The sequence below is a fragment of the Schistocerca nitens genome, chromosome 8 (assembly GCF_023898315.1).
Source record: "Schistocerca nitens isolate TAMUIC-IGC-003100 chromosome 8, iqSchNite1.1, whole genome shotgun sequence".
NCBI lineage: Eukaryota > Metazoa > Arthropoda > Insecta > Orthoptera > Acrididae > Schistocerca > Schistocerca nitens.
This window is the reverse complement of record NC_064621.1, coordinates 620,813,426-620,839,278: the sequence shown is the minus strand read 5'-3', so window position 1 is coordinate 620,839,278 and position 25,853 is coordinate 620,813,426. Positions and strand designations below refer to the sequence as shown.

At 41.1% G+C, this 25,853-nt stretch overlaps 1 protein-coding gene across 3 annotated transcripts in view; it reads left to right on the top strand.

Annotated features, from left to right (window-relative positions):
• The window catches only part of LOC126198782 (probable cytochrome P450 6a13), a 133,397-nt gene that overhangs the window by 65,769 nt on the left and 41,775 nt on the right, over window positions 1-25,853 (top strand). For all 3 annotated transcript variants that reach the window (XR_007540099.1, XM_049935347.1, XM_049935346.1), the window contains exon 3: window positions 6,541-6,774. Coding sequence is in view for 2 of the 3 variants with exons in the window: in XM_049935347.1 (XP_049791304.1) it covers window positions 6,541-6,774 (234 nt within the window). In the remaining variant the exon portion in view is untranslated. The remainder of the gene's footprint in view (window positions 1-6,540; window positions 6,775-25,853) is intronic.

The following is a 25,853-nucleotide window of genomic DNA, read 5'->3' as shown; positions in this document are numbered from 1 at the left end:
ATAGGTAAACGGTTGCTGATGGTGGAGCACCATTCACATGGACGAGAGGTTCTTTTGTCAGTTTAATTATAGGAAATTACTACTACTGAAATAGTTGTGAATTAATAATGTCTTTTATACTGATTATTATTTGATTTCTCAAGGAATATTCACTATCTTAGGTTATTTAGCTCAAATGGAATATGCGGCACCTCAATCTAATGTAGTTTGAATAACTGTAGCGAGTTGCTTAGTTTTGATTGCTGTTATTGTAATATGACATTTAAATGTGGCTTAACAGCCAGCATGGGGAACCAGACCCTAATTTATCGGTAGATTCAGATCGTGGCTCAACACTTAAGTCACAACACAAAATGGGAAACACTGTTAACTACATCAGACTAATATCCAAGAAAGTTGGTAGGTGTAATCCACTAAATTACGTACCCATATCACTAACGTCGATATGCAGAGGGCTTGTGGAGCATATATTGTGTTCGAAGCTTATGAATTACCTCGAAGAAAACGGTCTATTGACACAAAGTCAACATGGATTTCGAAAACATTGTTCTTGTGAAACACAACTGGCTCTTTACTCGGATGAAGTGTTGAGTGCTATTGACAAAGGATCTCAAATTGATTCCGTATTTCTTGATTTCCGGAATGCTTTTGATACTGTACCATTCAAGCGGCCTGTAGTGAAATTCTGTACTGATGGAATAACGTCTCAGTTATATGACTGGAATCGTGATTACCCGTCAGAGAGGTCACAGTTCGTAGTAATTGACGGAAAGTTATCGAATAAAACTGAAATGATTTCTGGTGTTCCTCAAGGTAGTATTATAGGTCCTTTGCTGTTCCTTATCTATATAAACGATTTGGGTGCAATCTGAACAGCCGTCGTAGGTTGTTTTTAGATAACCCTGTCGTTTATCGACTAGTAACGTCATCAGAAGATCAAAACAAAATGCAAAACGATTTAGTAAAGATATCTGTACGGTGCGAAAATTGGCAAATGGCCCTAAATAACGAAAAGTGTGAGGTCATCCACATGAGTGCTAAAAGGAATCCGTTAAACTTCGGTTACACGATAAATCTGTCAAATGAAAAGACCGAAAATTCGACTAAATACCCAGGAATTACAATTACGAACAACCTAAATTGGAAGGAAAACATAGAAAATGTTGTGGGGAAGACTGAATTTTATTGGCAGGACACTTAGAAAATGTAACAGATCTACTGAGGAGACTGCCAACACTACGCTTGTCCGTCTTCTTCTAGAATACTGCTGCGGGTTGTGGGATCCTTACCAGATAGGAGTGAAGGAGTCCATCGAGAAAGTTCCAAGAAGAGAGAGTGTCATTGAAGTGATAAAGAATTTGGGATGGACTTCATGAAAACAAAGGCGTGTTTCGTGCTGAGGAATCTTCTCAGGAAATTCTAGTCACCAACTTTTTGTTCCGACTGCGAAAATATTTTGTTGACGCCGGCCTATAGAGGAAGAAACGATCACCGTCATAAAATAAGGGAAATCAGAGTTCGTACGGTAGGAGAAAGGTATTCGTACTTCCCGCACGCTATACTACATTGGAATAAGAGAGAATTGTGAAGGTGGTTCGATGAACCCTCTGCCAGGCACTTAAATGTGATGTGCAGAGTATCCATGTAGATGTAGATGTACACAGAAAATTGTATACACTATTATCTCAATGAAAACTATCTTTGAACTGAGCACATTAACTCTCCATTCGTGGAAACTACGCGGATTATTTGAAAATTTACGCTCACTAAATAATTATGTATTTTAGAACTCCACAAAATCTATTAACTTTTGTTGAGGAAAATAATTGCTCTTCGGTTCAGTAATGCAGAATACTCGGATTCATCGTAGCACTTAGGACAGGACCCTGTCTATGTCAGTGACTAAGGATGAAATACGGTGGCTCAACACAAGTGTACACAACACAAAATTTTTATTGAAAATGGAATCATGTATCTGGCCCATGCAGTTACTCAACTGATAATGTGAGATGAAGATGGTGGCAGCGTCGATCTTCTGAGCTATTCAAAAAAGTGCAGCAAAAAGTATCCATGGCTCTTCCTGTGTGACGAGCTCTGAAAATTCTCCTCTTAGCGTCTGATTTTCATAGCACAGAGCTAGCCAATATATGCCATGAATAATAAGCCGCACTACGTCCACATCCGATGTTATATCACATGATGCTGCAGTAGTTCTCGCCTCTGTCGGTTCACAAGGTGCGCATCCTTTCCCTGCTAGCCACCGACTGACTCATGCTAACACAGGAGCCTCGCAGTTCGACCACCAGATCCACCTTTTCCTTTCCTGCCCAATCAGTTCCGTTGCGGAGGGACCTCCATCCAAGTTTTACATGACTACAAACCTACTTTCCTTATGCATGAACCAATATTACAATTAAATATTAAGCTTTTTACATTCTTTTACAGCGCATTACTTCTCACATTACGTCCACAGATTAAGTACAATGACATAAATTGTCATAAACAAAGAATTAAACACTTTACATCAAAGACTATAGTTATATAGAAGTCACATTAAGTAATAACAGACAAAGAAATTGCATAAGATCTTTATAGTTAATATCGATACTTGTGTTACAGAGTCATCATCATCATTAGTTATCTGCTCTATTAGCAGGTCCTTTGCCTCTCCATTTTCTGCGCTCCATTGCTTCCTTCTTAAGGCTGCTCTATGTTGTACCGTCCATCATGTCATCCAGTATCTGGAATCTCTTCCTTCCTCGCTTCCTTTTCCCTTCTACATAACCTTCTAAAACTGTTTTTATCAGTCCGTCATTCTTTCTTAATATATGCCCAATCCAATTTCTTTTTCTTCTCTTTATTACATATAGTAACTGTCTTTTCTCTCCCACTCTTCTCAGTACCTCTTCATTTTTTATTCTGTCCATCCAATTTATTCTTTCCATCTTCCGCCATGTCCAGATCTCAAAAGCCTCCAGCCTTTCTCTGTCTTTTTTCCTCATAGTCCATGTTTCAGCGCCATATAGAAGAACACTCCATACAAGACATTTTATGAATCTCTTTCTGAGTTCTCTGTCCAGACCGCTGCAGAAGATTCTCCTTTTCTTATAAAACGCTTCTTTTGCCATTGCTATCCTTGTTTTAATTTCTGTGGTGCACTTCCAGTCGGTGTCTATCCTGCTTCCAAGATTCTTAAAATTTGCACCTGTTCTAGTGTTTCTCCATTCAGCACAATTTTTATTTCCTTATTTCCTCCTATTTCCAATACTTTTGTTTGTCTTAATTTTCATTCCATATTTTTTTCCGTTAGTTGCAATGGTGTTCACAAATCCTGTAATTCTTTTTCCCCTGTGGCTAGAAGGACCATGTCATCAGCAAATCTCAAGCACCCTACTCTTCTTCCTCCAATTTCTACTCCTTTGTCATCTAATGAGCATTGGTCAATCATATTTTCCAAGTACAGGTTGAAAAGAGTAGGTGATAAACAGCATCCTTGTCTTACTCCTTTCCCTAGTCTGATCCAGTTTGTACTTTCTCCTCTCACTTTAACTGAAACTTTTTGATTAAGGTATAATGAGTTTATAAGTCTTCTGGTTTTCCAGTCCACTCTCTTTTCCCTCACAATAGTCGCCAGCTTGTCCCAAACCACATTGTCAAATGCCTTTTCTAAATCGATGAAGCACATATATAGGTCTCTTTCTTTTTCAATAAACCTTTCTCCCAAGATTCGTAGGAGCCCTATTGCATCTCTGGTGCCCGTATTCCGCCTAAAGCCAAACTGCTCCTCGCCAAGATTCTCCTCCATTACTTTTTCAAGTCTTTTATTAATTATTCTTAACATCACTTTGGCTGCATGTGAAATGAGGCTGATTGTCCTGTGCTCGCTGCATTTCTTGGTTCCTTGTTTTTTCGGTAATGGAATCATTACTGTTGTCAAAAAGTCCTCAGGCCATTCACCACTGTCATATATTTTATTACATAACCTCAATATTTATCTTATTCCATTGTGGTTCAAGCATTTTAGTATTTCTCCCGGTATTGTATCTGTACCTACAGAGTGCCTGCATTTAATTAAGTAGTTACGTGAAAAGGGGTGGGATGATTCCATGGTAATGAGAGATAAAGCTTCTTGAAAGTGTCACGACTACCTCATGGAGCTGCTTAGAAAATTCTGTATTTCACAACCACTATCGGTCGACAAACATTCAGCATTTTCTTGAAAGCATTTACAGCGACATATTAGGCGAATGTAAAGTCATCGACATCAAATAATAAAGACCTAAATTTTTAACTGTTTTCAACGACGCGAGAACAGTGACGATGTAGTGGTTCCATTATTTGGCGTCAATGATTTGTACTTGCTATGTAAATAAAACCACCTTTTCTTGCTGCAGCTTAAATTATTCTTCCCAGACGTGTTCCGCCTTTTTCTTATCCTAAGGCATCATCAGTGGGATTTTTAGATTATCTAAAAATAACAAAACTCTTTCCTTATAGATCCCACTGAAGATGACTTAGAGCAAGAAAAAGGCGAAACACGTTTGGGAAGAATAATTTATGTTGCAGCAAGAAAAGGCGATTTTATTTACAGAGCAAGTACTTCTGCGAGTTCTGCGGAGGATGGCCCCGCGAACAAACTTGTGAATGATTTTTATTCGTCTGATATGATGCTGAAATGCTTTGAATGCCTGATGATGGTCTGTCGGACGAAACTGGTTTTAAAATAAAGACTTTTATCAGCAGCTTGAGGCAGTAATCATGACATTTTTGAAATATCAACGAAGTGTGGGACACCGACTGAGACGTAGCGCCTTACATCGCGCCTACTGAGATCCGCATAACAGTGGTGAACAGGCGTGGAGTACTAGTCACGAGCAGGACAAGTGGCATCAGATGCCCTGGTATATGTACTTTCTATGCGATCTCCTGGATGTCACTAGCTAACGGACACTGAACTGCAGTCGAAATACTGTCATTTTTATTTGCAGCTCTGTTTGTTTATCTAATTGTGTGTTAATTACTGCCATAATTGTGCTCAGTTGTGAGAGGGAATGAAGGTGTGAATGTGAAATAATGTTTTCTATAAAGCTTTTATTCTACACTTTGTAGTAACTGGTCTCGTGAGGAATGTTCGAGAATGACGTGTGTGTTAGTCAATCGCACCGCGGAATTTGTTATAAACTATTCCGTCAGTTTATGGTACTGGCGAAATGACATTATGATTTCGGTAAAGTAGCTATCTTAACAGAAAGTTAAAATTTTATATTTGTGGTTTTTCGAAATTTATTTATTTAAATTTGCTGTTCTGATTCAGTGACAAATTTTGATTCGTTCTGTATACATGCACCGGTTTGAGTCGGTTTCATCCTGTTTTCCCATTAGCTGTGATCTTTCTCTGCCAATGAGAAATTAGCATATTCACGCGTATTTTGGGAACTATAAACTTATTTGGTGTAGAGAGATGAGTAGAGTCGGGGCTTGGATCTCATCGACAGAAGAGCTATCGATAAGTGCTCCGATGAAAAGTATTAATACTGTGATATTTCCCGTGCCGAAATATTTGGGAAGTGCCGTAAAGTATGGAAGAGAGTTCGATTTATTGCGCAGTCTGTAATTCGGAGGTTTTGGTGACATTTTAAGTGACTAAATTTCGCGTGGCGTGTTGCTTACTCGCGAATGTGAACATTTTGTTACGTGAGAGAGATTATAGCAATATTTCAGAGACCTATTCTAAAAGAAACAATCGGTTTTTAAGCTTTCGGAGAAGGATAACTAATAATTACCATAAACTGACAACTGTTATGAATGATGGGTGCGTATGGACTTTTCAGTCTTTGTACAGCCTGGAGCAAGGCTTGGAAGTAACTTCTGTATGGCAAGCTTGCCGTAGTAGAGTGAAATTTCACGCGCGTAAATACTTTCATTTAATTATTATTTACCTCCCGTCGACGGCCAAGATCGCATAAAATCTCTCTCTCTCTTTTTTTTTTTTTTTTTTTTTTTTTTTGAGACACACTATGCTGTCATCTTCAGGTCTTAAAATCTCTTGTTGCAAAAGACGTTCTTTTTACGCTGACGTCACCACAAGGTGTTAGGTGGATAAAAATAGCATGCTGTCCACATGACATCCTGTGCATGAGCTCAACGTAAAAAGAACGTCTTTTGCAACAAGAGATTTTAAGACCTGAAGATGACAACATAGTCTGTTGAAACTGACTGTCTTAAAAAGGTTTTTAATAATTTAACAGATCATCCTCCAGTTTTCCCCAAATTTGAACTTTATTCGCTGCAACACCGCACCGCGCCGCCACACACCTCTTACAACATACAGTATGTTGAGATACAGATTTGATGCCCAATGGCGGTGGTGGGGAATCCCTCAGAATGAGCTCTAGTAACATTGCAAAGAGAATACTTAAGTTATCCACACAGAATCATTGATATTGATCATTGTGACTTCAAATTTGTGTCAGTTATGTTTAGCATTGATCTTTCAGTGAGATATACAGGAGAGGAACTGCAAAGGCGATGATTTTGCAGGCACGTGTTCTTCCTGCTGGACGAGATGGCACAACGTCTTTTGAAGGTGCTGGAGGCTCCAGCAGAGCGGCTCCTGGAGCTGGACGTCTACGACCAGATGCACCGTTTCGTCATCGACACGGTGGGGACGTGCGCTTTCGGCGTGGAGTTCGAGTCCATGCTGAACTACGACTGCTTCGTCGTGAAGAAGACGAGGCGCATGACCAGCGGCTCGCTCCTCAGAAGGATCAGAAAGTACGGTACTGTGCACTCAACACTACAGCCTTCAGCGTCTTACGTAGCACCTCATGAAAATCATTCCTCCTTTGCTATTTTACTACGATAATATTGTCATTTTGGAACCACAATCAAGTACAAATCTGAATGCAGCGTCGTCAGTTAAGCATAACCCTTAGTAATGAAAGCATATTTATTACTGACTCCATTGTATAGCCAGAACAGAATTAAGGTCAGATACGGAAGAAGCTGTTGTTTTCACCAACGCTTAGTATTCCAGAAACATAAGAGATTTCGAGACTCTCGCAGAACTGGCAAATACACTCCTGGAAATTGAAATAAGAACACCGTGAATTCATTGTCCCGGGAAGGGGAAACTTTATTGACACATTCCTGGGGTCAGATACATCACATGATCACACTGACAGAACCACAGGCACATAGACACAGGCAACAGAGCATGCACAATGTCGGCACTAGTACAGTGTATATCCACCTTTCGCAGCAATGCAGGCTGCTATTCTCCCGTGGAGACGATCGTAGAGATGCTGGATGTAGTCCTGTGGAACGGCTTGCCATGCCATTTCCACCTGGCGCCTCAGTTGGACCAGCGTTCGTGCTGGACGTGCAGACCGCGTGAGACGACGCTTCATCCAGTCCCAAACATGCTCAATGGGGGACAGATCCGGAGATCTTGCTGGCCAGGGTAGTTGACTTACACCTTCTAGAGCACGTTGGGTGGCACGGGATACATGCGGACGTGCATTGTCCTGTTTGGAACAGCAAGTTCCCTTGCCGGTCTAGGAATGGTAGAACGATGGGTTCGATGACGGCTTGGATGTACCGTGCACTATTCAGTGTCCCCTCGACGATCACCAGTGGTGTACGGCCAGTGTAGGAGATCGCTCCCCACACCATGATGCCGGGTGTTGGCCCTGTGTGCCTCGGTCGTATGCAGTCCTGATTGTGGCGCTCACCTGCACGGCGCCAAACACGCATACGACCATCATTGGCACCAAGGCAGAAGCGACTCTCATCGCTGAAGACACGTCTCCATTCGTCCCTCCATTCACGCCTGTCGCGACACCACTGGAGGCGGGCTGCACGATGTTGGGGCGTGAGCGGAAGACGGCCTAACGGTGTGCGGGACCGTAGCCCAGTTTCATGGAGACGGTTGCGAATGGTCCTCGCCGATACCCCAGGAGCAACAGTGTCCCTAATTTGCTGGGAAATGGCGGTGCGGTCCCCTACGGCACTGCGTAGGATCCTACGGTCTTGGCGTGCATCCGTGCGTCGCTGCGGTCCGGTCCCAGGTCGACGGGCACGTGCACCTTCCGCCGACCACTGGCGACAACATCGATGTACTGTGGAGACCTCACGCCCCACGTGTTGAGCAATTCGGCGGTACGTCCACCCGGCGTCCCGCATGCCCACTATACGCCCTCGCTCAAAGTCCGTCAACTGCACATACGGTTCACGTCCACGCTGTCGCGGCATGCTACCAGTGTTAAAGACTGCGATGGAGCTCCGTATGCCACGGCAAACTGGCTGACACTGACGGCGGCGGTGCACAAATGCTGCGCAGCTAGCGCCATTCGACGGCCAACACCGCGGTTCCTGGTGTGTCCGCTGTGCCGTGCGTGTGATCATTGCTTGTACAGCCCTCTCGCAGTGTCCGGAGCAAGTATGGTGGGTCTGACACACCGGTGTCAATGTGTTCTTTTTTCCATTTCCAGGAGTGTACTACAGATCTAATACACTGTTGTACAAAACTTACGGACAAAGTAACTTTCTAATGATGCTTCACTGCCACGTAACACAGCTTAATGTGTTTGTGTTGCGTACATAATGGTCTGGAGAGCTGCCCTACAGAGTGGTGTGGCAACAGTCTTTGTAGACATATTGGAGAGGAGCAGAAATGTTTAGGGAACTAGTTAACACAACAAACAGAAGATTTACTTAAAGAAGATTCATTACAAATATTTCGGCAGGAAACAGAGTCCAGCTATCATAATTTTACGAGAAAGAGGCTCCAAGTGCGAATGCATCGAGCGGCTGCCGCCGACCGTCCTACACTGATGCGCCAAAGAAACTGGTATAGGCATGCGTATTCAAATATAGAGATATGTAAACAGGCAGAATACGGCGACGCCTATATAAGACAACAAGTGTCTGGTGCACTTGTTAGGTCAGTTTCTGTTGCTACAATGGCAAGTTATCAAGATGTAAGTGAGTTTGAACGTGGTGTTCCAGTCGCCGCCTGCTTCTTTCACCTCCGTCGCCTACCATCATGGTACTAAGTTCAGAAGATGGTCACATTCTGACCGGGACCGTTTACCTTTGCAAATTAATATTTTATTACAGTCAATATCGTTTTTAATACATTGCTGGTGAGTATAGTACTTTTGTAGATAATAAAAGATTAACGCAGGATAGGTACTGTGAGATGGAGAAGCTTGCACAGGATACAGTAGCATGGAGAGCTGCATCAAACCAGTCTCAGGACTGAAGACCACAACAACAACAACAGGTAAAAATAGAAGTCAGAATTGAATCAAAACCGTGACCTCAAAAATAAGTGTGGGTTTGGCTTCGGAGAGTGGCCAACTACCGTTTCTTTCTCTTCGCTGACAAGGGGAGGCCGCCAATTGTGAAATTCAGATTCGATACATACTGCGCATAATAAAAGGTCATGCCCGGAGGTATAATGTGGCAAAGCACCAAGATGCACTTCTCAGCCGATGTCGAGAAAATCGACAGTTAGAAGAAACCGTTGCGGTGAAATACTCTCTACAATTAATAATGTTCTACAGCGTCGTGGCGCAGCGGTAAGCGCTTGGGTTCGTAATCCGTAGGTCGCCGGATCGAATCTCGCGTTATGCAATATTTTTTATTATTAGTTTTTTGTAATTCATATATATATATATATATATATATATATATATATATATATATATATATATATATATACAAACTATTTATGAATTCATCATCAATAAACACTTCCGGGCTAAGTTGCCGTGGTCGATCTGTAAAACTTCTTCTCCCTAACGTTTCGTTCTCAACTACGGAGAACATCTTCGGAGGTGAGTCAACGACTGGCTGCTAGGAGCTGGGGCCGCCGCTTATATGGATATCGTAGAGGGCGCCACCGCACGTCACGTGGCGTCGATGTGCAGCTATCTCTGCCTATCGTCTGTTCTCTCGATTGCGGGCAATCGATTGTCACGTGATTGATGCAACGTCGACCTCCATATCTTATCCAATTTTAATCCTTCTTCTTTACGATTAAAATTGTATTGATGTTTGTGGATTTCAATTGCCTCTCTACACATACGTGTATAATAATGCGACGTCCTCGCTAGCACGCTGGTTTCACCAAATTTTATTTCGTGATCTCCATCCTTAAAAACATGTTCCGCTACTGCCGATTTGTCGATATGTCCCAAGCGACAGTTTCTTTTGTGCTCCGTCAACCGTGTATTGATGCTTCTTTTTGTAGTTCCTATGTAAACCCTGCCACAACTGCACGGAATTTTATATACCCCTGGGGTGGCAAGGGGGTGACGAGCAACTTTTGTTGATCTTAGGCATTCACTAATTTTCTTAGTAGGTCTGAAAATGGTCTCTACGTGAAACTTGGCTAGTACTTTCCCAATGCGATCCGTGATATTATGGATGAACGGAAGAAATACTTTTCCAGCTGATGGTTGTTGCTCTCTCCTATTTTTAGGCATTTTTCTATTTGGGTGAAGTGCTCGGTTAATCTCGTTTTTCGTATAACCATTTTTTGCAAAGGCTATTCGTAAATGATTTAGTTCTTCTTGTAAGTAGCCTGGTTCACAAATATTATTGGCCCTATCCACTAATGTTTTTATGACCCCCCTCTTTTGCCTAGGGTGGTGGTTTGAGTTCTTATGGAGGTAGCGATCAGTATGTGTACCTTTCCTGTAGACCTTATGGCCTAAGGTCCCATCCGCCCGTTTGATAACTGATACATCCAAGAAGTTAAGTTGTCCGTTCTTCTCCTTCTCCATAGTAAATTTAATCTTTGGGTTGATGCTATTTAAGTGTACCAGGAAATCATTCAAGTCTTCTTCCTCATGATTCCATATTACAAAGGTATCATCCACATACCGATACCACTTCGAGGGGCGTTTTTTGGCCGACTGCAGTGCTTCATGTTCAAAATATTCCATGAATAAATTCGCAATTGCGGGACTTAGGGGGCTTCCCATGGCTACCCCATCGATCTGTTCATAAAATTCGCCATTGTACTGAAAATAGGTCGAGGATAGACAGTGTTGGAACAAGGCTACTACATCAGTAGGGAACATGTCGGCTATATGGGAGAGAGCTTCATCAACTGGAACCATCGTGAACAAAGACACTATATCAAAACTGACAAGGATGTAATTAGGACCGACAGTAATTTCCCTTAATTTCTCAATGAAATGTAGAGAGTTTTTAATATGACTTTAAGTTTTGCCTATGTAAGGTTGTAACAAAGAGGCAAGGTGTCTGGCTAGTTCTTGGGTAGGAGCTCCAATTGCGCTGACTATTGGTCTCAAAGGAACATCAGGCTTATGTATCTTTGGTAATCCATATAATCTCGGAGGATAAGCCTCCGTTTTACAAAGATACTTTTTAACTTCTGTAGGAATGGAAGACTGTTTTATCAGACGATTGGTGGCATTCAGCACATTCGTTGTGGGATCCTTTTTCAACTTCTTGTATGTGCTGGGTTCCAGGAGATCACTGATCTTCTTGTGATAATCCTCAGTATTCATTAAAACAGTAACATTTCCCTTGTCAGCGGCAACTATAATAACATTCTTGTCTGCATTGATCTCTCGCAATGCCTTCCTTTCCCCTTGAGACAGATTGCTACTGGGTGGCTTAGCTTTGCATAATATCCTGGAGGTTTCCATTATAATTTCGTCAGCAGAATATGATGGTAACTGACGAATTCCTGCCTCTATATTAGCAATAATGTCTTCCATAGGAATCTTGGATGGTTCCAGTTGATGAAGCTCTCTCCCATATAGCCGACATGTTCCCTACTGATGTAGTAGCCTTGTTCCAACACTGTCTATCCTCGACCTATTTTCAGTACAATGGCGAATTTTATGAACAGATCGATGGGGTAGCCATGGGAAGCCCCCTAAGTCCCGCAATTGCGAATTTATTCATGGAATATTTTGAACATGAAGCACTGCAGTCGGCCAAAAAACGCCCCTCGAAGTGGTATCGGTATGTGGATGATACCTTTGTAATATGGAATCATGAGGAAGAAGACTTGAATGATTTCCTGGTACACTTAAATAGCATCAACCCAAAGATTAAATTTACTATGGAGAAGGAGAAGAACGGACAACTTAACTTCTTGGATGTATCAGTTATCAAACGGGCGGATGGGACCTTAGGCCATAAGGTCTACAGGAAAGGTACACATACTGATCGCTACCTCCATAAGAACTCAAACCACCACCCTAGGCAAAAGAGGGGGGTCATAAAAACATTAGTGGATAGGGCCAATAATATTTGTGAACCAGGCTACTTACAAGAAGAACTAAATCATTTACGAATAGCCTTTGCAAAAAATGATTATACGAAAAACGAGATTAACCGAGCACTTCACCCAAATAGAAAAATGCCTAAAAATAGGAGAGAGCAACAACCATCAGCTGGAAAAGTATTTCTTCCGTTCATCCATAATATCACGGATCGCATTGGGAAAGTACTAGCCAAGTTTCACGTAGAGACCATTTTCAGACCTACTAAGAAAATTAGTGAATGCCTAAGATCAACAAAGATGCTCGTCACCCCCTAGCCACCCCAGGGGTATATAAAATTCCGTGCAGTTGTGGCAGGGTTTACATAGGAACTACAAAAAGAAGCATCAATACACGGTTGACGGAGCACAAAAGAAACTGTCGCTTGGGACATATCGACAAATCGGCAGTAGCGGGACATGTTTTTAAGGATGGAAATCACGAAATAAAATTTGGTGAAACCAGCGTGCTAGCGAGGACGTCGCATTATTATACACGTATGTGTAGAGAGGCAATTGAAATCCACAAACATCAATACAATTTTAATCGTAAAGAAGAAGGATTAAAATTGGATAAGATATGGCGGTCGACGTTGCATCAATCACGTGACAATCGATTGCCCGCAATCGAGAGAACAGACGATAGCCAGAGATAGCTGCACATCGACGCCACGTGACGTGCGGTGGCGCCCTCTACGATATCCATATAAGCGGCGGCCCCAGCTCCTAGCAGCCAGTCGTTGACTTACCTCCGAAGATGTTCTCCGTAGTTGAGAACGAAACGTTAGGGAGAAGAAGTTTTACAGATCGACCACGGCAACTTAGCCCGGAAGTGTTTATTGATGAAGACGCCGGCCGTGAAAGCCTACATGGTATTAATGAATTGCTTATGCATGTTGATGAAGGCGGATCGCTCTCCAATTGTACCGCCTCCATTTTTCCGTTTGTTTAACAGGGTGTACCAAAGCTCTCACGTCCGCACTGATTTTCGACGATGTTATAAGTTGCACTAGGGACCGCATCTACCTTCTTTCGAAGTTAGCAGGCAACTACGCTGTTATGCGGCGGCTCGTTTCGGCCCATTCAACATCTGTCCTTCAAGTGTAACGAGCGAGTAACGGAGTTTGTTTCATACCTGCCACAGCAACTTTGTCTTCGTGGGGTTTCTATTCTAATTCGAACGTCTGACTTACGCTCTACGTATTCGTTTCGGAATATCGTTTCTACGTCTTCCGTTAACTATACGTGGTTAACATTATGAAGACAATTAATAACATTTGTGAAATATAACTTTGTTTGCGGAAAACATAATGATGTTCGAAGTCGCCAGTTTTTCCATGACAAACAACTTTCAACAACTTATTATATGCATAATTGTTGCAACTGATTGCCGGGAATTATATATATATATATATATATATATATATATATATATATATGCGCCACGACGCAGTAGGAAATTATTAATTGTAGAGAGTATTTCACCGCAACGGTTTATTTGAACTGTCGATTTTCTCTACAACGGCTGAGAAGTGCATCTTGGTGCTTTGCCACATTACACCTCTGGCCATGAGCTTTTATTATGCGCAGTATGAACCGAATCTGAATTTCACAATTGGCGGCCTCCCCTTGTGAGAGTCGCAACCTGACTACCGAGAGGAGACACTGAGTTCCTCTCTCCGCCACATCTCTGCTCTCAGGAGTCCTAGTCCCTCAGGATTAACAGGAGAGCTGCTGGCAACGTACAGGATCACACGGCGAGATCCAGGCTTATCAGGAAGTTCCACTGCGCCAAAAAAGAAGGTGCCGACAGTGCACTAGCTTCTGGGCATTCAAATAACGCTGTAAAAGGCCAAAGCCGACACGAGAGCTTTTAGGATGAGTTGCGCATAATTTCTGTTAGGCAGCATGAACACCAGATAGCTATAAATATATAGTAATTAAATTTAAACTAATGATTATTCGAAAGAGGAACATTTCTGCAATGTTCAGCTACAGCACTAATCGTTTGCTGCGATTGTGTCGATTAAATACCAACGTGTAACGTGCAATGAAAGAGGAACGTAATCTCAGTTTTTGGGAAGTCCAGTGGTTGACTACGGCTTATTGGGAGAGTTCTGTGTGCTTACGAATGACAGCACGTACAGAACTATTTTGTGACCTTTTCGTGATTCTGCGATTCCCATCAGGATGGATTAAAGGAAGATGTTTGTCAGCAATTGATAATGTGTTTTCGGGTATTCTGTCGAGTTATTGTTTCCATTTTATGCAGAAAAAGGAAGCAACAACAATAACAACACCACAAAACAACCTGAAGCGCACTGTTAATCAGTTTCGCCAAGAAAAACTGAACGATCGCGTCTGTAAGCAGTATGTCGTGTACTTAAATATAGTCTACTGAATTTAATTTGGTATCTGTCATTATGTCAAGAAATAACTTACGGGTTTGTCGTCTGATGTAGACTGTACTGTGTGATATGTCCTTATTATCGTTTATGCTGCAGCTGTACCTTGTATCGTACGTTACGTAACAGACTTTACGTATTCAAACGTGGTACACGTTTCTACTTCTATATCTACACAGGTAATCTCCAGTTAATATAGTGCCTGGCATATGATTCATCGAATCATCATTAAGCTCTTTCTCTTTCGTTCCACTCTCGAAAAGCGCGTGAGAGAAACGAGCTGTTAAATCTTTCCGTGCGGGCTTTGATTTCTGTCATTTTGTAGAGGTGATCATTTCTCCCTGTGCAGGTAGACACCAACTAAATGTTGATTGAAATTTCGTGAAATGACCCCGCCGCAACGAAAAATGCCTTTGTTTTAACGGCTGCCACCCAAGCTTGCATATCATGTACGTGACACTCTCTCCCTTATATCGTGACAGTAAAAAATGTGCTCTCCTTGTTTGGACTATTTCGATGTTCTCCGTCAATCCTATCCGATGTGAATCTCACATCTTGCAGCAATACTCCAGAAGAGGACGGACAAGCGTAATGTAAGCAAATGGTTCAAATGGCTCTGAGCACTATGGGACTTAACTTCTGAGGTCATCAGTCCCCTAGAACTTAGAACTACTTAAACCTAACTAACCTAAGGACATCACACACATCCATGCCCGAGGCAGGATTCGAACCTGCGACCGTAGCGGTCGCGCGGTTCCAGACTGTAGCGCCTAGAACCGTTAGGCCACCCCGGCCGGCGTAATGTAAGCAGTCTCTTTAGTAGACCTGTTGCATCTTCTAAGTGTTCTGTCAGTCAATCGCAGTCTTTGGTTACCTTTCCCCAAGACATTATCTGTGTGAACGTTCCAATTCAGTTATTCGTAATCTCTAATTATTTATGTAATTGAAATCACTCGGTTTAAAGTTGTGTGATATTGTCCTGTAACCGAAATTTAACGAATTTATTTAGTACTCATGTGGGTAAACTCACACTTTTCGTTATTTAGGATTAGTTTCCTCTTTTCACTCGATACCGGCATCCTGCTAAATCATATTCCAGCTGGTTTTGATGTTCCGATGACTTTCACCTGGAAAAAATCCAAGAGAGCTCTCAGATTTTCTCCTAAATCGTTTATGTGGATTAGGAACAGCTTACGAACTGTGACATTTCTGGCAGAAATCACGAATCCTGTAGCAAAACTAGGCTATACTCCGCAGGTACACAGTACGATTAGCAGTCGCTTGTGAGAAACGGTGTGAAACTCCGCTTGGAAATCTGAATATATGGAATCAATTTGAGATCGCATGCCGACAGCACTCATTACCTCGCATGAATAAATTACTAGTTGTGTTTCAGAACGATATTTCCCGAGTTTCCTCCTTTAGTTCTTTTTTTATAACTGATAATCACAGGTAGGTGACACTGGATAGTTATATAACCTATACAGAGACCCATGTGATAATACCTACATTTACCAATATAAATCTTTATCTTAACATCTTCTCACAGAGATTTAACATGTGGGGGGGGGGGGGGGGCGTGCTGAAAAGTAATGCCCCCGAATTTTAATGTGAAAACTCTTAAACTGCACTCCTGGAAATGGAAAAAAGAACACATTGACACCGGTGTGTCAGACCCACCATACTTGCTCCGGACACTGCGAGAGGGCTGTACAAGCAATGATCACACGCACGGCACAGCGGACACACCAGGACCTGCGGTGTTGGCCGTCGAATGGCGCTAGCTGCGCAGCATTTGTGCACCGCCGCCGTCAGTGTCAGCTAGTATGCCGTGGCATACGGAGCTCCATCGCAGTCTTTAACACTGGTAGCATGCCGCGACAGCGTGGACGTGAACCGTATGTGCAGTTGACGGACTTTGAGCGTGGGCGTCTAGTGGGCATGCGGGAGGCCCGGTGAACGTACCGCCGAATTGCTCAACACGTGGGGCGTGAGGTCTCCACAGTACATCGATGTTGTCGCCAGTGGTCGGCGGAAGGTGCACGTGCCCGTCGACCTGGGACCGGACCGCAGCGACGCACGGATGCACGCCAAGACCGTAGGATCCTACGCAGTGCCGTAGGGGACCGCACCGCCACTTCCCAGCAAATTAGGGACACTGTTGCTCCTGGGGTATCGGCGAGGACCATTCGCAACCGTCTCCATGAAGCTGGGCTACGGTCCCGCACACCGTTAGGCCGTCTTCCGCTCACGCCCCAACATCGTGCAGCCCGCCTCCAGTGGTGTCGCGACAGGCGTGAATGGAGGGACGAATGGAGACGTGTCTTCAGCGATGAGAGTCGCTTCTGCCTTGGTGCCTATGATGGTCGTATGCGTGTTTGGCGCCGTGCAGGTGAGCGCCACAATCAGGACTGCATACGACCGAGGCACACAGGGCCAACACCCGGCATCATGGTGTGGGGAGCGATCTCCTACACTGGCCGTACACCACTGGTGATCGTCGAGGGGACACTGAATAGTGCACGGTACATCCAAACCGTCATCGAACTCATCGTTCTACCATTCCTAGACCGGCAAGGGAACTTGCTGTTCCAAGAGGACAATGCACGTCCGCATGTATCCCGTGCCACCCAACGTGCTCTAGAAGGTGTAAGTCAACTACCCTGGCCAGCAAGATCTCCGGATCTGTCCCCCATTGAGCATGTTTGGGACTGGATGAAGCGTCGTCTCACGCGGTCTGCACGTCCAGCACGAACGCTGGTCCAACTGAGGCGCCAGGTGGAAATGGCATGGCAAGCCGTTCCACAGGACTACATCCAGCATCTCTACGATCGTCTCCATGGGAGAATAGCAGCCTGCATTGCTGCGAAAGGTGGATATACACTGTACTAGTGCCGACATTGTGCATGCTCTGTTGCCTGTGTCTATGTGCCTGTGATTCTGTCAGTGTGATCATGTGATGTATCTGACCCCAGGAATGTGTCAATAAAGTTTCCCCTTCCTGGGACAATGAATTCACGGTGTTCTTATTTCAATTTCCAGGAGTGTATTTGATTAAACAAACGTTATTAAACTGCCCTAGACTGCAGCCCAATTTAACAAAGAAGACCTAGAGGAAGACCACCAGACAGATGGGATAGAGATACAAGGAAGACAGTGGTATTCAATTGGGAATTCATGGCTCCATCAACAAAGTCGAACATTCTGTAGTCATGGCACCAACAAACTGGATTCTCGTTGGAAGAAATGTATTCGTCGCTAGGGTGCCTATATTGAGAAATAAATAATATGTAGTCATGAAGAATAATGATGGAGAATGTTAATAACGTTTGTTTTATTTAAAAAGGTATAAGAGCATCCACGTAAAAGAATACGGAGACATTAGTTTTCAGCACGTCCAATCTTTGGAAGAGTTTGGTGGTATGATCCATTATACAGATGTCCTTAGTATTGGTGAATGACTATTACTGAACTCATTGTGTAGACAAACTTCAGCTAATCCAGCCGTAAGAAGACTCACACAGGTCTATTGCCGGAACGTCGTTTTCGGTTGGTAACGGTACAGCAGAAGTATATAAATAATGTAGTATGAAATTTATGTTAATGGTTTTATATTCACAGCAGTACTTTAAACACGGTTTTTGAGTACAAGCAACAACTCTGTAAGGGTTTGCAGTTAACACCCATTCAGTGACCACGGCAGAGGAATGATTGCATTCGATCTGGTCTTTATACTGGTTCATTGACTTAATCGTTACGAGTACTGCAAGCATGTGACGCCACAATTTCTGACCTCCAGTTGTGCTATGTCGAGTCGTTTGGGCTGACGTTGTACTATAAGAACTTGGAGGGGTGTTTCTGTCCAGATGAAGGCACTGCATAATAATACCTGGGAAGATCATTCCTAGAAGAATGGACTCGACCAGAAGAGGGAGCCCAGAGGTAGCCAAGAAAATAGTGGGTGCCTTTAAAATCTGCAGGGTGGTCGAAAGGGGAGAACCACCTTTCCAAACCAAAGGAAAATTAGGATAAGCAGAAATTTAAAGTGAAATAGTGTGAGATTTGGGGAGGAGAGGAGAAGCCTTGAGGATATGTTACCAACATGGTGGCCATTTTGAAAGCCGCCATCTCGGGGCAAACCTTTATTATTAGATAAGATGAGAGTCATCTGACATGTAGAACATGTAGAAGATTACACGAGAAAAGCAATGGTGTCTTCCTTTGAGCATTTTATTCATTCTCGAGCTGTCATTTACGGGGGATGAACGCTGAGTATGGTGAAGTGTGGTAACACTCGCTATTCCAATCTGTCACGTGCTACTCCACGTGATAGAGTCACCCTACAGTAATACCAATGTAAAACTACGTGCGACGGTGACCTGAGTTTAACTATTTTTGGCCATAGTGCTGTAATGAAACTTCAATTCTCTCACACATAAATATGTTTCTGATTCCTACAAAATTGAAAATGTTGATTGTGATTACAGCCTTTTATTATCATAAGGAACGAAGAATGAAATACGATGAGCCAAAATAATTACATATAATTAGAAAAAAAATGTAAATTTCTGCAGTGCTATTGGCAGAGATAAGAATGGTTGCATCCTACACCACGGATCATACTTGAAATGCGGATCACGCAATGTGACTAATTCGCTGGACTGACAGAAATCGTGAAGGGCAAACTGGACGTTAACGCGCCATACGTATGTCACACTATGTCTCCTGCTGTTTGCAGGGGCGAACGCCGAACGCAGCGAGCGATTCACCTCGAATATCCCTATCAAGCCGGAGCAGCGTAGAGCGTACCACGCACCGTCGGGAGTCTGCTATTCAGTGGACACTGTGCCGGACGCGGAGCTTCGTCTCCAAACCGACACCAAATTGTAATGCTTGTAATGGTCCGCCTGGTCGTAGATATTGCTAATTGCTGTAATCGCACTATTTCACTCCCATTTACGGAGCTTGTTAGCACTTGATGTTAGGTTGGCGCCATTAAAATGCATTGTAGTAATCGCTGCTGCTTGCTGGATCGCTGCTGTGTCTCGATGCTGATGCTGGCTCTAAATCTGGTTGTCTAGGGTTAAAAACATGAGGTCCCGTGTTTTTTCATGTGCTTTTGATGATAAAGAACGAGCGAAACCAACACATATGTAAACATCAAATATTTATTACTTTAGTGGCCATATTAATTCCACTGTCCACCAAAGACCATAACACAACACAAAGTAGTACTTCCTTTACATGTTCTTTGCATTGTTTTGCCAAACAATAACACAGAAACACACTTCACCAAAGTGACATTCCGACTGCCCCACTGCCTCCGACTGCTCTTTCGACCCTTCTCGCTGCTTGTATTTATAACATTGTCAAAGAACTACTAAAAAGAGATATAGTTTATGAGTCACATGTACATCTGTTATCATAATTTGTGCAGAAAAGTTGTTAATTTGCATCGAGTGACATAATTTAACATGTTATGAAAATGACAGACAGATTTGTTGACTTGACAGAATAATTCTCTGTTACAAAAAGGCCGTTTTTTAGAAGTTTGTCAATTGACTTCTCTAATTTCCATAAATAAGTAAGTAACATGAATTATGAAGAATTACATTGGTTTTCGTCTAAAATAGGATTGATTACGTGAATACTGAGTGAAAACGCTCCTAGTGAACAAATAGGTTTCACTGGGTGATTTTTGTTTAAGGAGATCCAAAATACCTAGGTTGGCCACTATTTTTCGTACTTCATATTAATTATTTAAGATAAACTTAGTGTTTTTCATGATGACATTTGCTGTATCAGTGATCAAGTGATATAAACTTTTGTGAGGGTCAGTTATTCAGTATAATTTAATGGGTTGACTATTTATGGAAACATGTTATGCAATCATTGTTCACATACACAATAACTTTTCTATAATCATAAATACTCATTAAACTGGTTGAATTTGGAGGGTATCGCATACTTCGGGAAAGTAAAGCCTTTAATATGTTCCGTTACAATACCCCCCTCGGATAATATCATTTACAGAATGTTAATGATATTAGCCGACTAGGACAAATGCGTCAATTACTATGCATAATGTGTATGTATACAACGACCGTTACACCGTTTCAAAATGACTTTTTCCTGCAAATATTTTAGTTGTGTTGTTTCAAATGCACTTTGTGTTATGGCTCTCAGTATGACAGCATCATAAGAATATTTAGTAATATGTGAAAGTAATAAAAAATGTTTATCTTTGCTCCCAGTGAGCCACATGGAAAATGATCAAAAACAGACACAAATATATCACATGTGATTTTAAGATATATAAAAAATATATGTAAATTATTTCAAAGTCAGTTCTCATTGAGTCACAGATTAATCAAGATAATAGAAGGAACATAAATATATTACATAGATGGACAGGTCAGATGTCCATAGCAAAATATTGCAACTGTCTGCTCGTTTTAAGCCACATAAAGGAAATGAAAACAAAGAACATAATTATAAGTATGGACATGATATATAAACACAAACACTAGAGAAGTCACATGCATGAATGCATTTGAAAAAAAAGGAAATATTTAAAAAACTTGTCTCCCATTGAGACACATAGTCAAGATAGTACAAGAACATATTAATACCAAAATTGCACACTTAATTTTGTCACAACATAACACGAACATCAAACTTGGTGAACATCTGATTAGCTGTAGAAAATTGTACACTAATCTTATGCCTAAGAAAACAATAGTAACAAAATGATGAGTCTTGCACAACAATTTTTTTTTACATTGTCTTTTATTTGGTGCAAGTATGTCCCATATTCAACAATACAAAAAGAAAGTAATAAATGTTTGTCACCTTCTTGCCCATTGCAAGTAAAGAAGATGTCTCAAAATTTAATATTCAATAGTGACAATAAAAATATAAAAACATTCTCTCAGAGATCTGGAACTTTTCCAGGGTCTGTAGCATGAGTGGTAGTTGCTATTTGACACACCCAGTAAAAACTTTGCTGATAACATGCTTTATGGAAACTGGGGAAGTAATTGTATTCAAACAGGGAAATGTGCTTAATCATGTTTATATGGTTTCAATTCAGTGATGTTTCTTAATCCAAATAACCTTCTTGATCTGGGAAAGATAAGTCTATACGCATTAGGATGTGGGCTTTCTTTTATTTCAAATGGACCAATGTCATTGTTTACTTTAACATATGGACAACCTAGCTCAACATCTTTGTCTATTTTAGTATTTTCAAACAATACATCATTTTCAATTTCTTTAGTTCCTAAGTCTAATGTCTCTTTCCTACATTTAGCCACATCCCTCTCTGTTTGCAAAGCATTGACATTTAAATATAAACCTTTGTTTTTATCTGTTCCTCTTAACACTGTGTTGCCACTCAACAAATTATTGTTTTCACCCCATTTTTTATAAAGTCCACTACGGATTCTTATCCACCATATAGGATACAAGGTTGCACTTACCTTTGCTAATTCTTTCCAAAAGGCATCTTTGTTTATACAGTTTCCATAGTTGTTCCACAAAACTTCTAAAAACTTTTCCCCTTTTTCTTGAAAACACACATTTACATTCCATCCCTTTATATTTTCTTTAATATTGTTATTATTAGTACCATTCTCATAGCTTAACGTTTCATAGTTCCCAATAGGCAATAGCTTGTCCTCAGATACACATTCCCTAGTCTGCATTTCACTTAAATTAACCTCATTATTACCCATGTTTGTCACATCACTTACCTTTACCACATCATCACTTTTCAATTCTACAAATACTTTTATTTCTTCCTCCACACTCTCATCAATAACATCACTTGATTTAGGATCATTATTTAAATGTCCCTCTATTATTTCTTCCTCCTCCTCAACAACAACCCCATCTTCAATTTCCCCCCTATGTATCTGAATCTCAGCAATTGAGTCTTTGGCTCCATTACACACTTCGTCATCCCCCTTCTTATCAAATAAACCCCCCAAAATAGATTCTACTTGTGGTGTGTCTGACTTGTTATTAACACCAGTATCTTTTTCAGCCCAACTATGGAACTCTGCAATACCTTCAACTTCTGCACTTTCACTAACCACCTGTGCTTGAACACTGTTTTTATTAACTGTATCACTTTTACTCATAGTATCCCAAAACCTTTTATTAAATTCTAATTTATTCATTCTAACAACATCAGTATTTTCATGGTATTTACTCTTTACATTGTATCCTCTCCTTTTCCAGTTTCGGTTATGTGTTGTCCTGTCATAATATTGTCTAGCCCCAAAACTACGGACATCTAGTGGGACTGTCCACCGTTTCCCGGCTGGTTCCCTCGGTCTGTCCGTTTGTAGTTGTCGTTTTGTTCACTACTTTCAACAAAACCCCTTCTCTCTTGTTCTCTTCCCCAATACCTATTTCTATCATTCCTGTTATCTCTCCTCCATCCTCCCTCCTGTGTATTGTTTCTGAAATCATTTTCATATCTCCTATCTCCCCTATTTGGAGCATTATTTCCAGAATTTTCAAAGTCTCTCCTCCCATAATAATCTCTATTTACATTCCTGTTCCACCCCCCATACTGGTTGTTGCCAGAGCCAAAACGTTGGTTACTTTCTCTTTCCAAGGCCCTATCTAATCTATCTACAAATTTCAGGAACTCTTCCATTGAATCGTCTGGTCCATGGACCAATTTCCACTGCAGTCTCTCTGGTAATCCTCTTTTTAAAACATCAATTTGTGTCATAATATCAAAATAGTTATTTAAATGAGCAAGTTTTTTCAGTTGATCTCTGCAAAATTTTTGCATTCCCCCTACTTTCCCTCTATACACTGGTCCATTTAGAAATTCTGACTTTAATCTGGCTTGTATGGATTGTGACCAAAATTTGCAAATAAATTTAGCTTCAAACTCTTCAAAAGTATTCCAAGAATCATTATTCTCATTTGCCCAGGATAGGGCCTCTCCTTCTAGAAACCGTTTTACTAACTTAATTTTTATGTTATCTGACATTCCTACAACAAACATATCCTTACATTGGTGAATAAAGTCAATAGGGTGCAGATTTTCACCAGGAAAGCATTTCACTTGGATGTGCCCATACATTGTATTTTGATTGTAAATCGTTTGTTTGGACATCAATGCATCCTCCAATTGTGTATATTTAGTGTGTATATTTTCTACTTTTGTATCTACATTAGTGGTATACAGGTTGTATTCTTGTTTAAGGTTTTCTGATGTTTTGTCTATTCTCTGATCTAATCTTTTAGCTTCAGTATCTACTCTGTTGTAGATGACAGCAATGCTGTCTGTGTTCACTTGTATGTTTTCATTTGAACTTTCAACTTTAACTTGAAATTCTTTTCTGAAGTGTATCAACTGTTCGCTAGTGTTCTTACTGAGGGTAGTTTTAATTTCCTCACACTTCTCATTGAGATGAGTACTTAATAGATCAAAATCCAAACTTAACTTATCCAGTCTATCTGTGTTTTCTTTAAGCTTCAAACTTACTTGTTCATTTGATTGTTTAAAATCCAAACGTACTTGTTCACTTGATTGTTTAGAATCCAAACTTAACTTATCCAGTCTATCTGTGTTTTCTTTAAGTTTCAAACTTACTTGTTCACTTGATTGTTTAAGTTGCGAGCTTATTTGAATTGCAAACTCTGTTAGCTACTCTGTTAAGTTTAATTGTTCACCATCCCCTGGTTCAATTTTTACATTTCCTACGATCTCATCACTCTCAGGTAGAGACATGTTCACTATTAATTTTGTAAATGACAACAACAACAAAATACCTTGCTTTATGTAGGTAGCTATGCTATGATGTCGTGATCGGTGTTCTTGTTGGCTTTCTTCACGTCTGTTCGGTTTTATCGAAGCTGAAGTCTTGATTGATGAATTCCATTGACATAATCCAGACGTTAATCTTCCGAGTGGTGTGATGATAGTTTTTCGTAGTCGCACATACACACGTTTTTTCTTTCTTTTCACTTTGACATATTTTCACTGTTGCCACACTGCACAAATAAACTTTTTCGGAATGCTAAGCACTTACGAAATTTATCGCTGCACTATTATCATCGATGCACTTAAAGATCCCGGCTGAGCCCCCACTTTTGTAATGGTCCGCCTGGTCGTAGATATTGCTAATTGCTGTAATCGCACTATTTCACTCCCATTTACGGAGCTTGTTAGCACTTGATGTTAGGTTGGCGCCATTACAATGCATTGTAGTAATCACTGCTGCTTGCTGGATCGCTGCTGTGTCTCGATGCTGATGCTGGCTCTAAATCTGGTTGTCTAGGGTTAAAAACATGAGGTCCCGTGTTTTTCATGTGCTTTTGATGATAAAGAACGAGCGAAACCAACACATATGTAAACATCAAATATTTATTACTTTAGTGGCCATATTAATTCCACTGTCCACCAAAGACCATAACACAACACAAAGTAGTACTTCCTTTACATGTTCTTTGCATTGTTTTGCCAAACAATAACACAGAAACACACTTCACCAAAGTGACATTCCGACTGCCCCACTGCCTCCGACTGCTCTTTCGACCCTTCTCGCTGCTTGTATTTATAACATTGTCAAAGAACTACTAAAAAGAGATATAGTTTATGAGTCACATGTACATCTGTTATCATAATTTGTGCAGAAAAGTTATTAATTTGCATCGAGTGACATAATTTAACATGTTATGAAAATGACAGACAGATTTGTTGACTTGACAGAATAATTCTCTGTTACAAAAAGGCCGTTTTTTAGAAGTTTGTCAATTGACTTCTCTAATTTCCATAAATAAGTAAGTAACATGAATTATGAAGAATTACATTGGTTTTCGTCTAAAATAGGATTGATTACGTGAATACTGAGTGAAAACGCTCCTAGTGAACAAATAGGTTTCACTGGGTGATTTTTATTTAAGGAGATCCAAAATACCTAAGTTGGCCACTATTTTTCGTACTTCATATTAATTATTTAAGATAAACTTAGTGTTTTTCATGATGACATTTGCTGTATCAGTGATCAAGTGATATAAACTTTTGTGTGGGCCAGTTATTCAGTATAATTTAATGGGTTGACTATTTATGGAAACATGTTATGCAATCATTGTTCACATACACAATAACT